Genomic DNA, 12,146 nt, shown 5'->3' with positions numbered 1-12,146 from the left:
TAATGTCTGCATTTGTGTACATTTTTATTTATTGATGCTGCCAGTTCCTATATTTTGGAAATGTTTGGACATCCCACTCCACTGGCCACATCTCTTTAGAGAGAGGGGCCACCCCTAGCTCTGACAGTCCCACTTCAGTGCCTCTCCATCAGCCAGATAATTAGCAGCTGGGGCCTTGTCGTCGGCTGGAGCTGAGGTCCTGTGGGAGACGGGGCTTGGGATGTGAAAGGGTAGGCTGATCCGGGCAGCGTCTGTGCCACAAAGAGCCTCTCAGGAGAACTGGCAGGTCTCCCTGGTCCCCCCCATCTCTGACTCCACTGCCTGTCAGCCAGTGGCCTCTTCAAATACCTAGCCTCTCCAGCCTGAGATGGAGCACTGAACAACCCTCTAAAAAGTTGAGGCCTCCACCACCCCCAGCTGGCCAGATGACTGGCTAAGTGGAGAAAAACTTGTAAAGAGAAACAGGGTGTGGTGGCCACCTTAAATATTGCATGACAAAAATTGGTTCAGCATAAGGGTCAGATTCAAATAATTGCAATTTGGTTAGAGTACAGCTCATCCACACATGACCATGATAAAGTCCTGTCAATTAAAAGAAAATGTATAGGTATACATGTAAGTGTCTACAAAACACATTTTAAGAGCCCTAGCCTAGACTATTTCCCTGCACAGACATCTGGATGATATTTCTAAGTGTCCTTACGTTAACCAAGCTGTGTTTCCCAAGACATACAACAGCCTGTCTTTAGTTAGAAAGGAATACAGTATATTGGTCATATATACACGGTTAAGTATGTGAACATCTGGTAGTTGAAGTGTTAAAGCAGGTAGAGATTGTGATCCACTTTGAGTGTGTTCCACTGCAGCCAGATTCTTCTGAGTGTTCTATTGTCCAGTACTGGCCTCTCTTGCCCTCCTTGCTGGTGCAATCGTTCTCATGTGGATTTCCACCCAGAAGACTGACCATGACCAATCCTCTGTCAATTGGAACCAATTCCTCACACGGCATCCTTCACCTTTTTATGTAGCAGTATGCTGTGGCAGACACCCACCCTCCACATTGATTTGGTTTTAAGACCCAGTGTGTGTGTACTGAACTGGAAGGGGCAGACTGCTCCAAAGCTCTTGAGCATCCCGGCCTGTTGTCAGCCTGGCTCCTGGAGTCAGTGCAGTCACTGGGTTTGTACTGGCAGACGTGGCATTGTTGGTTAAATAAGGCTTGCTAAATGAATGGGCACGTTTAACGAGCCTCTGCTAGAATGCCTTGAACCCACATATCATACAACTAAATTGAGATGCTGAATTTCGGGAGATGTTTTGAAGCAATTGATTTGATACATTGACTTGTTTATCAAATAGTAAGCCTACTAGGTTTATGAACACCCATGGTTTTTGTCTTTTGATCATCTTTGTGCTCACCTGTGGAACCCACATAATACTAAACAGAACACAAGTAAAGGAGCCCCACATTGATTTGCTCACAAAAAAATCTATTTGTGATCAATGACCAATATATAATGGTATAATATATACATATTACATATCATGTATACATGAATAATCATTGGCCCAGGGACCAAGACTGATCGACATATGTCCTTTCCCTCACACTGTCAAGCATACTACGACATCCAGTGGTAGGGCTAGAGAACATGTTATTGAGTTCTGTCGCACTATAAAAACAACTTAAATTGGATTTATAGATGTCATATTCTTCATTAAATTATTTCATAGATTTTTTTGACTTGTTGTTCTTGACATTACAACAACACTGTTCCTAAGATTTTAATCGACTGAGTGTCGTAAAGTTGTTTTTCGCACAGTAAATGCTTTACGGTAGCAATAATTTTGACAGGCAGAAGCTAGCCTAGCAACAAACTTTAGAAGTTATTAGCTAGCTACAGTACATTAGTTGGGTTAGCTACAGAAAATACATTATATGATTTAAAAACAGATTCGCAACTGGTGGCAACTTTAACCGTGCAAGCGACTTTTTTTTCTTCGTTTTAGCTAACGTTAGCTGGCTAAACGCACTGTCTGTATGCGAACAATAACGAAATCAACAACAACATGCCAACCATGGGAATGGCTGAAATAGATTCCAGCAGTGTCGACGGGGTGCTAACATGCAGCAAAGAAGTGGTGGTGATGGAGGGAGACAGGGAAGACCTCGGGACGCTGTGCGCTGAAGAAGATTTGGTGGCATCCGCGCTTGCTGCCACTATCACCTCTCAAGTTATTGTGGAAGAACTGAGAAGGCTTGGGTTATGTTCAAACATAGAGGGAGACGTGGAATACGTACCATACGAATCTGAACTGCAAATGTCAGACATCAAAAGGCTTATTACCAAAGACTTGTCAGAGCCTTATTCGATTTATACATATAGGTATTTCATTCATAACTGGCCTCAACTCTGCTTCTTGGTACGTATAAAGTTGTTAGCTAGCTGACTAAACTCAACGATTTATGGTGGAGTTGCGTGTGGGCGGACTGGAGCTCCAACATCACATAAAATAACAGTGTCGTGTGTAATTCTCGGCAATTATTTACTTTGGGTGCTGAAATCGAGAGTAAAAAACCCAAAAAATGACGTTTATATGTGGCGTCGGATCTCCAGTACGCCCACAGTAGTCGCAAACTCAACTCCATCGTAAATCGTGGAGTTGCGTTTAATCGGATATAAAGTTGTATGCATTTTAGGAACTGATCATGTTTTGTAGTTTGCCACTACCAGCCTATGCTCAGGGCTGAATATGGTGCGTTCGGGCTGGAGAAAAAGCCTACACACCTGCCAGCCAGTAGATAATCAAATGTTTTACCTCTGTGCCACAGGCGATGGTGGACAAGGATTGTGTTGGTGCCATTGTGTGCAAACTGGATATGCACAAGAAGATTCACCGTGGCTACATTGCCATGTTGGCTGTGGACTCCAGATACAGGAGGAAAGGAATTGGTAAGTGGGCATTAGGAGGTTCTCCAGGATGGGTGGGTAAAATTAGTGGAACATTCCAAAAGGTATCTGTTCCAAAAACTTTGTAAATAACAAGGTTGCCATCAAACAACGCATACATACAAAGTTGTAAAGCGGCAGAACAAGGTACCAGGTAGGGAGTAGGCTATTTAATTATGTTTTCACTCACTATGTTTATTCCGAAAAATGTCTGTCCTCACTCTGGTAGCCCATCGACAAACATTAAGAATAAGCTACATGGTGAGTTGATGCCTATTCGGCAGCTAGTTAGCTAGGTGTATTGATCATGTTACTTTGTATGCAATGTTTGTTGGCAACCTTGTACTTTACGAAGATTTTGGAACAGAGTCCTGTTGGAACATTCCACAAATTATACCCACCCCTGCAAGACTGTGTTATAATGTTTCATGTTTACTTCTAACATGTCATCACTCCTGTCATTTCAGGTACATATCTAGTCAAAAAGGCTATCTATGCTATGATGGATGAGGACTGTGATGAGGTATGTTTATTTTACATAATCATATCTACCCTGGAAGACATTAGGCAAGAGTGGCCAGATGTCCCCAATTTCCAGGAACAGTCCCCGCTTTTGGTGGCCTGTCCCGAAAATGTCCCTGATTAGCCATTAGAAAGAAAAAAATAATATTGAAGTTAAATTGGGGCTGATCGTTAAATAATCAAATGCTGTCCAATCAGATTTGCATATATCAATCCCTTTGCCAAACTCGTTTTCTTCCGAGGCTTTGCCATGGACCTTTTATGAGAACGTTTGACCAGTGATACAGAGACAGGACTCTGTTTATCATGCATCCTTGCACTTTATTACAAATGCCAAGTCACTCACCCACCATTGCACCTTATACCAAATGGTGGGTTGGACCTCACTTTATATGTGCAGGAAGCTACGTACATGTGTATGTGTTCATCTGCAAGGCCCTTTTGGGTAAACTCCCTCTTTACCTCTGTAGTCTGGTCTCCTTCACCACCAGCAGTTACCATACCCGGTCTGCTCGGTGGTTGCTACTTAAAGTCCCCAGGACATTTACATTATTAGGCAAGACTGCCTTTCTCGTCTTGTACACCAGAGGCATGGAATAGTTTACAATCCACGCTTCATCTAGATATGTTAGTGCCACTGAATTCATTTAAAATGTTGGTGGGAGACTGTTACGGAGGAGTGTAAATGCTTTTTTTTAGGCTGGATCATGTTGTTGAAATGTATGTTTTAATTCTGTAATATATTGAATGTTGCTGTCTTCTTGGCCAGGTTTCCCTTGAAAAAGAGACTGGGTTTCAATGGGCTGGTTAAATAATAAAAAAAACATGAACACACCATGGCCAGAAAGTACATGCAACAGCATAGGCTACCAAACCTGGGTAATTAAAAAATGACTAGCTAGGCTTTTAAGAACTGTGGAGGGTTATTCCATTTCTGTGTTTGAAGTAACGAAAATTGATAGTTAAATATAGTTCCATGGCATTTTTATTTTCAAACAGTACCCCTCCCCCACCCTCCCCACGCAAAAACAAAATCATTTCTGGTCACCTTACATTAGGCCACATTTTAGCTAGAAGATAACAGGCCACACTCTTTACCATAAATAGTGACAAGTTTAAGCTTGATTCTAATCTCATTACACCAATGCACATTTGAAACTGAAAATGCCATTGAATACCATTTTGTATAGTATTCAGTATGGAGATAAAGGTAACAATCTCTTACAAATTACTTGGTTTTGTTAACTTTAAACAGGTGGTGCTGGAGACTGAGATCACCAACCAATCAGCCCAGAAACTGTATGAGAACCTGGGCTTTGTAAGGGACAAGAGGCTCTTCCAATACTATTTAAATGGAGTGGATGCTCTACGGCTCAAACTGTGGCTTCGGTAGCAATACAGTCAGTGTCTCTGGCTCTGAGACCTCTTTCTCCCAGTCTCAGGAACAAACGTCCTCCCTACGAGGGAAACATCAAAGCCACATAAAATCCAGAAAGATCAGGAAGGAAAATTGGAGACCAGTACCACAGTTTTCTTTGTTGAATTGGGAGTACTTGTGGCATTTTAGTGGCCAGAGGAAATGAACTGAAAATAACCACACCCTAGCCCTTGACCTCGACCAAACTAAATCAATTACAAACAAAACAACAGCTTGCCTCTGTCCTTTAATTTTTTTAATTAGAGGACTAAAAACATGGCGAAAACACAAGTTGGGAAGAAGAGTAAGACTATGCAAACTGAATGTTTTCATAAAGCCATTTATAAGGGCTATACAGCCTAAATGCTTCAGACGTCGTAAGAAAAGAGGATACCTCTCACTTGATTCAAGAACTAAATGTAGCTGTCCCTTGTCTTGTTGTGTGTTCACTGTAGTCCCAGGTGTGTGGTAGCTGGCCAGTTCTACTCTCTCTCTAAATCCGCTAAGAGCTTCCATCAGGATTTTCATAAAGGTGGAGAGGATTGCTGCAATAAGCAATTTCCTGTTAGGGTAAAAGGAGCCCTGAAGTGCAATATATATTTTCAATGTTGGAAGGGAATTGGGGAGCACAATAGGTCTTCAGTGTGCTTCTCATTAAACAAAAACTCAGCCCCAAAGATAATTTAGAAAATACATTATCTTTGAAGCTAAATTAAACGGTCATTGAGGGAAATTATTTAGTACCATTTGTATGTACCCATTTTTGTCTCTGTACCATTGTGTCTAGAGGTCTTGAAGACGTGAAACAAAATATGGTCAGAAATCTTTTATGGGTCTTCTTTCAAAAGTGTATCGCAAGACACCTTTCAATTTAAGATGGACAAAGTAATGTATTTGGTAATTCATTGTCTGTCCATTTTCCATTGTTTTAGAGATTAAGATTGAGTAACAAAATTAAAGTAACTTTTGGTCCTTGAAAGCGCTATATAAGTACCATGTATTGTTAATCATGATGGAAATAAGATCAAAAAGCCAAATGTATTTTTTTAATGTGCTTTCTCACCTTCTGAACATTAAGCTGGTGTTACATCAAGCTAATTTTAGACCTTTCCACACCTGTAGTAAGTATCACTATCATCTCTAGAGGGCGCCACACACTGCCTTCAAACAGGCTGGAATAAAAACACACTGATTCACTTTCATAAACACATTTATTTGTTATGGAAAACAGATTTGTTCCCATAATGAGACTTACTTTATTTAACCACATCTGCTATTCTAATGAAGCAATCCTAGACTTTAACCACAGCTGCTATTTTAATAAAGCAATCCTATGAATACATTCAGGTGATAGTTTAACACTGGTGGTGGACACATTCTCTGAAATACTTTGGTTATGACAAACCAATATTTAGTTTGCCATGTGATCATACAGTAAAAATGCTAACAGTTTAAAAGATAAATGAGCTACAATTTCTGCTTTTCAAAATGAAGTGATCACCTATACACCATTAGCATTTCGCAAACTGAGATTGAAGATCCGATCTAATCCAGATTAGTAAACCTCTCAAACAGCTCCTACTCCAGGTCAGGTTCCCAAATCCCTCTCTCCCCATGACATAGACCTCTAATGCCCTCTCTCTGCCAGCCTCTCAGAGGCCTCCTACTAGCCCTCTCACTATCCCTGAAAGAGCTCAAGTGTTTGGGAATTGTATCTCTTTGTTTCTCTGTCTTCCAGTCCAGCATCGAAGGTAAGGTTTTCCTCATGGTCAGTCCACCATCTGTCTCCCCTTCCACTCTGTCTGTGAGAGAATTGGTTTTCCGGTGAGGACTCCTGAGGCCTCCCCATGCCAAGTCTCTGTTGATCAGCTCTTCATCCCTACACAGGCACTGTGGTGGTCCAGGCTGGGACTGCTGTCTCTCTCCCTGCTCCAGGGGAAGGGGGCTTGGTTGGAGGATCTCCTTGAGGTCGAGACTCTCTCCTGTCATCTCATCCCAAAATATGTCCCTTTGGGTTGGCCTGTTTAGCAGATGCAGTCTCTGTATCCCTTTGCTGCTTGGTGCTTCAACTACAGAGGCCAAGGGAGCAAGACAAAGTACACAATCTATTTAAGTACTGCAGCCCTATGGATTGTACGCATCACTTAGAACATGTTCAAGTTGGTGGTACATTTTTTTAGCCTGGCTGATGCGACCCATGTAGTACACAGCGAGGGAGAGCTGTGACACTGCAGTCAGGAAGACTTTGAGTTTGGTGTCAGCCAGATTAACAAAATGTCTCCAGTCTCACCATTATCTATGTAGATTGTCCTCTCGTGGACCCGCTGCTCTCGGACTCGTCTCTGGTGGGCTCTCCTTCTTCGCTGGGCCTGTTGACTGAGGACCATCTGTGCCTCCAGGAGTCCTCCCTATACAACCCAACCCACACAGCCAGAGAGACCATGCATGAGTCACCACCAAATGGTACGGTAGTTTAAAATATAATATAGTCACACGTCATGGAATACACAACGCATCAATGATATGCTACAGATAAAATGTTGATCCCTAGATCCTGCCCTATGCAATGAAACATGAAAATGTACAAATTGTTATATACAGTATGTCGGTTTGTGAGGGAGTGTGTGCGCGCACGTGTGTTTGCCTGGTAGTGGGGTTTTTCCTGTTCCCTGTACCCTGAAAGCGCATCCCATTGAGGGCCAGTCAGAGCTGTAGACCACCCCACTTTCCACTCCACCAGCGCTTTAATCAGGCCCACTGGGACAGAAGGGGCCCAGGCTCGCAGCTCACCAGCTGCTCTCGCTCTCTCTGGTAAATTACCTCTCATAACAACATTCCTGACTAAATCAAATCCCATGTAATTGTTTTGGAGACTGAGGAACATAAGCATGTATAGTGCATTCAAAAAAGTATTCATACCCCTTGACATTTTCCACATTTTGTTGAATTACAGCCTGAATTTAAAATTGATCATTTCGATTTTGTGTTTTTTTAATTTCACCTTTATTTAACTAGGCAAGTCAGTTAAGAACAAATTCTTAATTTTACAATGATGGCCTACCCCGGCCAAACCCTCCCCTAACCTGGGCAACGCTGGGCCAATTGTGCTCCGACTTATGTGTCTCTTATTTACATACAATACCCCATAATGTCAAAGTGGAATTATGTAAATACAAATAAATGAAAAGCTGAAATGTCTTGAGTCAGTAAGTATTCAATCCCTTTGTTATGGCAAGCCTAAATAACTTCAGGAGTAAAAATATGCTTAACAAGTCACATAAGTTGCATGGACTGTGTGCAATAATAGTGTTGAACATGATTTGTGAATAACTACCCTATCTCTGTAGCTCACAAATACAATTATCTGTAATGTCCCTCAGTCCAGCAGTGAATTTCAAGCACAGATTTAAAGACAAAGACCAGGGAGGTTTTCCAATGCCTCGCAAAGAAGGGCACATACTGGTAGATGGGTTTAAACATTTTAAATAAAAAAGCAGACATTGAATATCCCTTTGAGCATGGTGAAGTTATTAATTACACTTTGGATGGTGTATCAATACACCCAGTCACTACAGAGACCCCTCTTCATATTTTCAAGCATGGTGGTGGCTGCATTATGTTATGGGTATGCTGGTCATCGGCAAAGACTAGGGAGACTTTATGGATAGCAAGAAAATCAATAGAGCTAAGCACAGGCAGAATCCTAGAGGAAAACGTTATGTTTGGCGTAAAAGCAACACAGCTGAACAGCTGAACACACCATCCCCACTGTCAAACATAGTGGTGGCAGCATCATGGTTTGGGCCTGCTTTTCTTCAGCAGGGACAGGGAAGATTGTTAAAATTGATGGGAAGATGGATGGAGCCAAATACAGGACCATTCTGGAAGAAAACCTGATGGAGTCTGCAAAAGACCTGAGACTGGGACGGAGATTTGTCTTCCAACAAGACAATGATCCAAAACATAAAGCAAAATCTACAATGGAATGGTTCAAAAATAAACATATCCAGGTGTTAGAATGGCCAAGTCAAAGTCCAGACCTGAATCCAATCGAGAATCTGTGGAAAGAACTGAAAACTGCTGTTCACAAATGCTCTCCATCCAACCTCACTGAGCTCGAGCTGTTTTGCAAGGAGGAATGGGAAATAATTTCAGTCTCTCGATGTGCAAAACTGATAGAGACATACCCCAAGCGACTTACAGCTGTAATCGCAGCAAAAGGTGGCGCTACAAAGTATTAACTTAAGGGGGCTGAATAATTTTGCACGCCCAATATTTCAGTTTTTGATTTGTTAAAGTTTGAAATATCCAATAAATGTCGTTCCACTTCATGATTGTGTCCCACTTGTTGTTGATTCTTCACAAAAAAATACAGTTTTATATCTTTATGTTTGAAGCCTGAAATGTGGTAAAAGGTCGCAAAGTTCAAGGGGGCCGAATACTTTCGCAAGGCACTGTATCTAATCAAGATATATTCATGTTTTATTTTCCATTTAGTATATTTTTTGTTGTTGAATTTTTCTTCCACTTTGACATTGCAGAGTATTTTGTGTAGATTGTGGACAATGAATTACAATTAAATCCATTATAATCCCACTTTGTAACACAACAAAATGTGGAAAAGGTAGAGGCGTGTGAATACTTTCTGAAGGCACTGTAAGTCCATTACATTCTCTATCTGCACCTGCGGATGGCGGCCGGTGCCATCGTGTGCACCCTGGCTGGGGGTAGAAAAGTGGAGGACACCCCCATCTCTCCAGTCTATGCCCTGTGACAAGAGAAAAAGAACAAACCAAACACAAGCATAAGGTCATAAAAACAGCTTCAACATTGACAAAGGCTTTGTATACATGTCAACACAGCACAAACAGAGACAAAATGGCACTGATGTTTTTGTAAGTTTTTTTTTTTTACCATGGCCATGTGATTGGCAGTAACCTTGAGACCTGCACTAAGAGGGGCCAGCGGTTGCAATGCCTGAGGAGAGAGAATGATGGGAGGTCTGCATGGGTACACAGTACAGTACATCACAACAACACAGCCACTCTTCCCCCAATGTGAAGTCCGAGACACTAAATTGAAATACAATTTATTTCACAGAGATAGGAAAATAAAGTAGGAATTTAGGAACACTTGAACAAGAATGTTTGTGACAGTTTGTAGTAAAATGGTAGCGAAAGCTATACTGTTCTGACCTGTAGTCTTCGTGGTGGATGAGAATGAATGATGCTTGGTCCCCAAATGTTGCTTTGACTCTGTGGGAGGCTGCTTGCTACATATGATGATTCTTACACACATGCATATACACACATAGACACACAAGTCTGTTAAGCCTTCATGATGATGACAACCACATTTGGAGACAAAATAATCTGTCTACTGACCTGTAGATAGTGGGTGGAAGCTTGCAGAGTTTTCCAGTTTCAGTGGGGGCAGCTGGATAGTCCTACTATGTCCTAGGGGCCCATGTTGTGGCCCCAGTGGGGTTGGCACAGCAGAGATGGTCCATTGTGAGGTGGGATGACTGGCCTGCTGGTCCAGGTCTCCCTCTGGCTGACTGTGACATGGGGCCACCTGACTCAGCCTGGACCTGGATCCTGAAGAGCCCATAGTCCACCACTAGCCCTCTGCTATGGCTGTTAGGCTGCTATGCTATGCTATGCTTTTAGTGAAAGTCTGTTGATGAGCCAAGCAATCACACTCTAATTTGGGTTTGTTAATATTATGAAATCCGGATGGTCTAAGTTACTTTCAGTGTTGAAATCAGAAGAACTTGTCTCACCTCACTTGTTTTGAGTCCTCCGCTCATGTTCTCTCATTCGTTTGGCTGTATGTGGTGTTTAGTGCTCCGCCACCAGCTGCTACGGGTCTTGATGTACTGTAGTTGACTTTTCTTTCTTGATAAATTAGCATAGCCCTTTGGTATGACACCCTTAGTGACATAATAACTCCCCTAGTTAGTTGTGGCGGCATACATCTCAGGTATCCATTCTGTATGTTGCAGCTGTACAAGTGAGGTAACAGTTTTAGTTGTGGTTAAAATGGAAGGTCTGTGCCCCCATCCCTGTCTTTATACTTTTCATTTTTCATTATAATGAGCTGTTTCTATGACAACTCTCCCTACAGGTTACTTTGTAACTCCAAGTTAATGCTTGAAAGTCCCTGCTTTTTTCTAGCCACATACCTCTTCCCCTCCACGCTCCAAACTGTTCAGGCATAATAATAGATCATTTACAGAATCTGCCTCAACAACATACACTATACTTTCAGTTTCCAACAAGGAAGTAATTCACAGCAGGACATAGAAATAAAGGTAAAAGTTTTGAGAATTACTTTTCAAATGATGAAGAGAGTTCAGACTACCTGCATAACATGGAGATGCTGTACTTTGTTCTGTCTCAGTGTGTGGATGTGAAAATCATCAGTAATGAGGATTTAAACCCCTCCCTACATTCGTTCACCTCCTCTTTTCTCGCTCATTTGGTTTAATGAGGCAGCATCCACAACAGAGTGTCTGAATCTGTCAGTTCAGCAAACGCTTCATTAGAGGTCATGTCTCACTGACAGCACACCAGTCATCACAGCACTGACTGGGGACTGAGCTCTGTCTCACAGCCTCAGAGGAGAACAGATTACTTCCAACAAACACACTCCACTTCGTCTCCAGGAATAAAGTCATTCAAGTGCCCTGAAATGAATTTAGTTATTCCATCTTTCATTTTGGTTTCATTCTTTCTATCCCACTGAAAGGCTGTTTTGCCTGGTAGCTGTCACAGACTGGCTGAGGAGGAGCTGTGTGCTACCTGCAGCTGAATCAGTGCTAGGCTACTGCTGGGCCATAAAAGCCTTCATCACCTAATTACCAGAGATCTCTGTGTAAGTGAGCAGGGGGAGTAGAGAGAGGAATGGATGACAGAGGAGAGTCTGTCATCCCTGCAGAATTACTTAAATACATTATTACTAAGACTGGATGAATCACACTCCATGCTGCTGGATATGTTTGGGACTAAGATGAATCAGGTCCGAAGACATGGTAGTGACATATGTGAGCAGATCTACTGAGCAGTTAGTTATACATATAAACATGAACCTGCTGTCTGTGTGCCACGTACGTGGCCTATGCAGAGGTGATGTAATAGGATGATATGAAGGCCCTGGCTTTATGGAGAGAGACCTCAGAAGCTCTGCTTTGTCGAATGTGGACCTGATCCACTTCAGTGGCTATTGATAACTGAAATATCCATTTACAGCCATTT

The 12,146-nt window shown here is 42.1% G+C and overlaps 2 protein-coding genes across 3 annotated transcripts; one reads left to right on the top strand and one right to left on the bottom strand.

Moving 5' to 3' along the window:
- Positions 1-15: 15 nt before the first annotated feature.
- naa30 (N-alpha-acetyltransferase 30, NatC catalytic subunit) lies at positions 16-5,869 on the top strand. Its single transcript, XM_021584898.3, has 4 exons — positions 16-2,424; positions 2,834-2,954; positions 3,419-3,474; positions 4,729-5,869. Exons 1-4 carry the CDS (start codon positions 2,071-2,073, stop codon positions 4,864-4,866), a joined length of 669 nt encoding a protein of 222 aa, XP_021440573.1. The 5' UTR covers positions 16-2,070; the 3' UTR covers positions 4,867-5,869.
- A 213-nt stretch (positions 5,870-6,082) lies between these two features.
- On the bottom strand, positions 6,083-10,999 carry LOC118944365 (uncharacterized). Of its 2 annotated transcripts, none has more exons than XM_090220806.1 (6): positions 10,275-10,999; positions 10,086-10,177; positions 9,805-9,867; positions 9,575-9,658; positions 7,181-7,298; positions 6,083-6,959 (listed from the first exon to the last, which is right to left on the bottom strand). In XM_090220806.1, the coding sequence occupies exons 1-6, from the start codon at positions 10,498-10,500 to the stop codon at positions 6,469-6,471; spliced, it is 1,074 nt and encodes a 357-aa protein (XP_090076932.1). In that variant the 5' UTR covers positions 10,501-10,999; the 3' UTR covers positions 6,083-6,468. The 2 variants fall into 2 exon arrangements, with proteins under 2 accessions (XP_090076932.1, XP_090076931.1); XM_090220805.1 differs by having other exon boundaries at positions 9,560-9,658; positions 10,275-10,986.
- Positions 11,000-12,146: the final 1,147 nt, after the last annotated feature.

The sequence above is a fragment of the Oncorhynchus mykiss genome, chromosome 25, assembly GCF_057628025.1.
Source record: "Oncorhynchus mykiss isolate SJ-2025 chromosome 25, ASM5762802v1, whole genome shotgun sequence".
Taxonomy (NCBI): Eukaryota; Metazoa; Chordata; class Actinopteri; order Salmoniformes; family Salmonidae; genus Oncorhynchus; species Oncorhynchus mykiss.
Note: the sequence above shows the minus strand (reverse complement) of the source record. Positions and strands in the feature narration are given on the sequence as shown.

Bases quoted from the DNA above. Each gene is read 5' to 3' on its own strand.
- naa30 (XM_021584898.3), top strand. From the start codon at position 2,071: ATGCCAACCATGGGAATGGCTGAAATAGATTCCAGCAGTGTCGACGGG. The intron at 2,955-3,418 runs GTAAGTGGGCAT...CTGTCATTTCAG, and splicing joins ATACAGGAGGAAAGGAATTG to GTACATATCTAGTCAAAAAG. The intron at 3,475-4,728 runs GTATGTTTATTT...AACTTTAAACAG, and splicing joins TGGATGAGGACTGTGATGAG to GTGGTGCTGGAGACTGAGAT.
- LOC118944365 (XM_090220805.1), bottom strand. From the start codon at position 10,500: ATGGGCTCTTCAGGATCCAGGTCCAGGCTGAGTCAGGTGGCCCCATGT. The intron at 9,659-9,804 runs GTAAAAAAAAAA...CTCTTGTCACAG, and splicing joins CTGCCAATCACATGGCCATG to GGCATAGACTGGAGAGATGG. The intron at 7,299-9,559 runs GTAATGGACTTA...TGGGTTGTATAG, and splicing joins CGCAGGTGCAGATAGAGAAT to GGAGGACTCCTGGAGGCACA.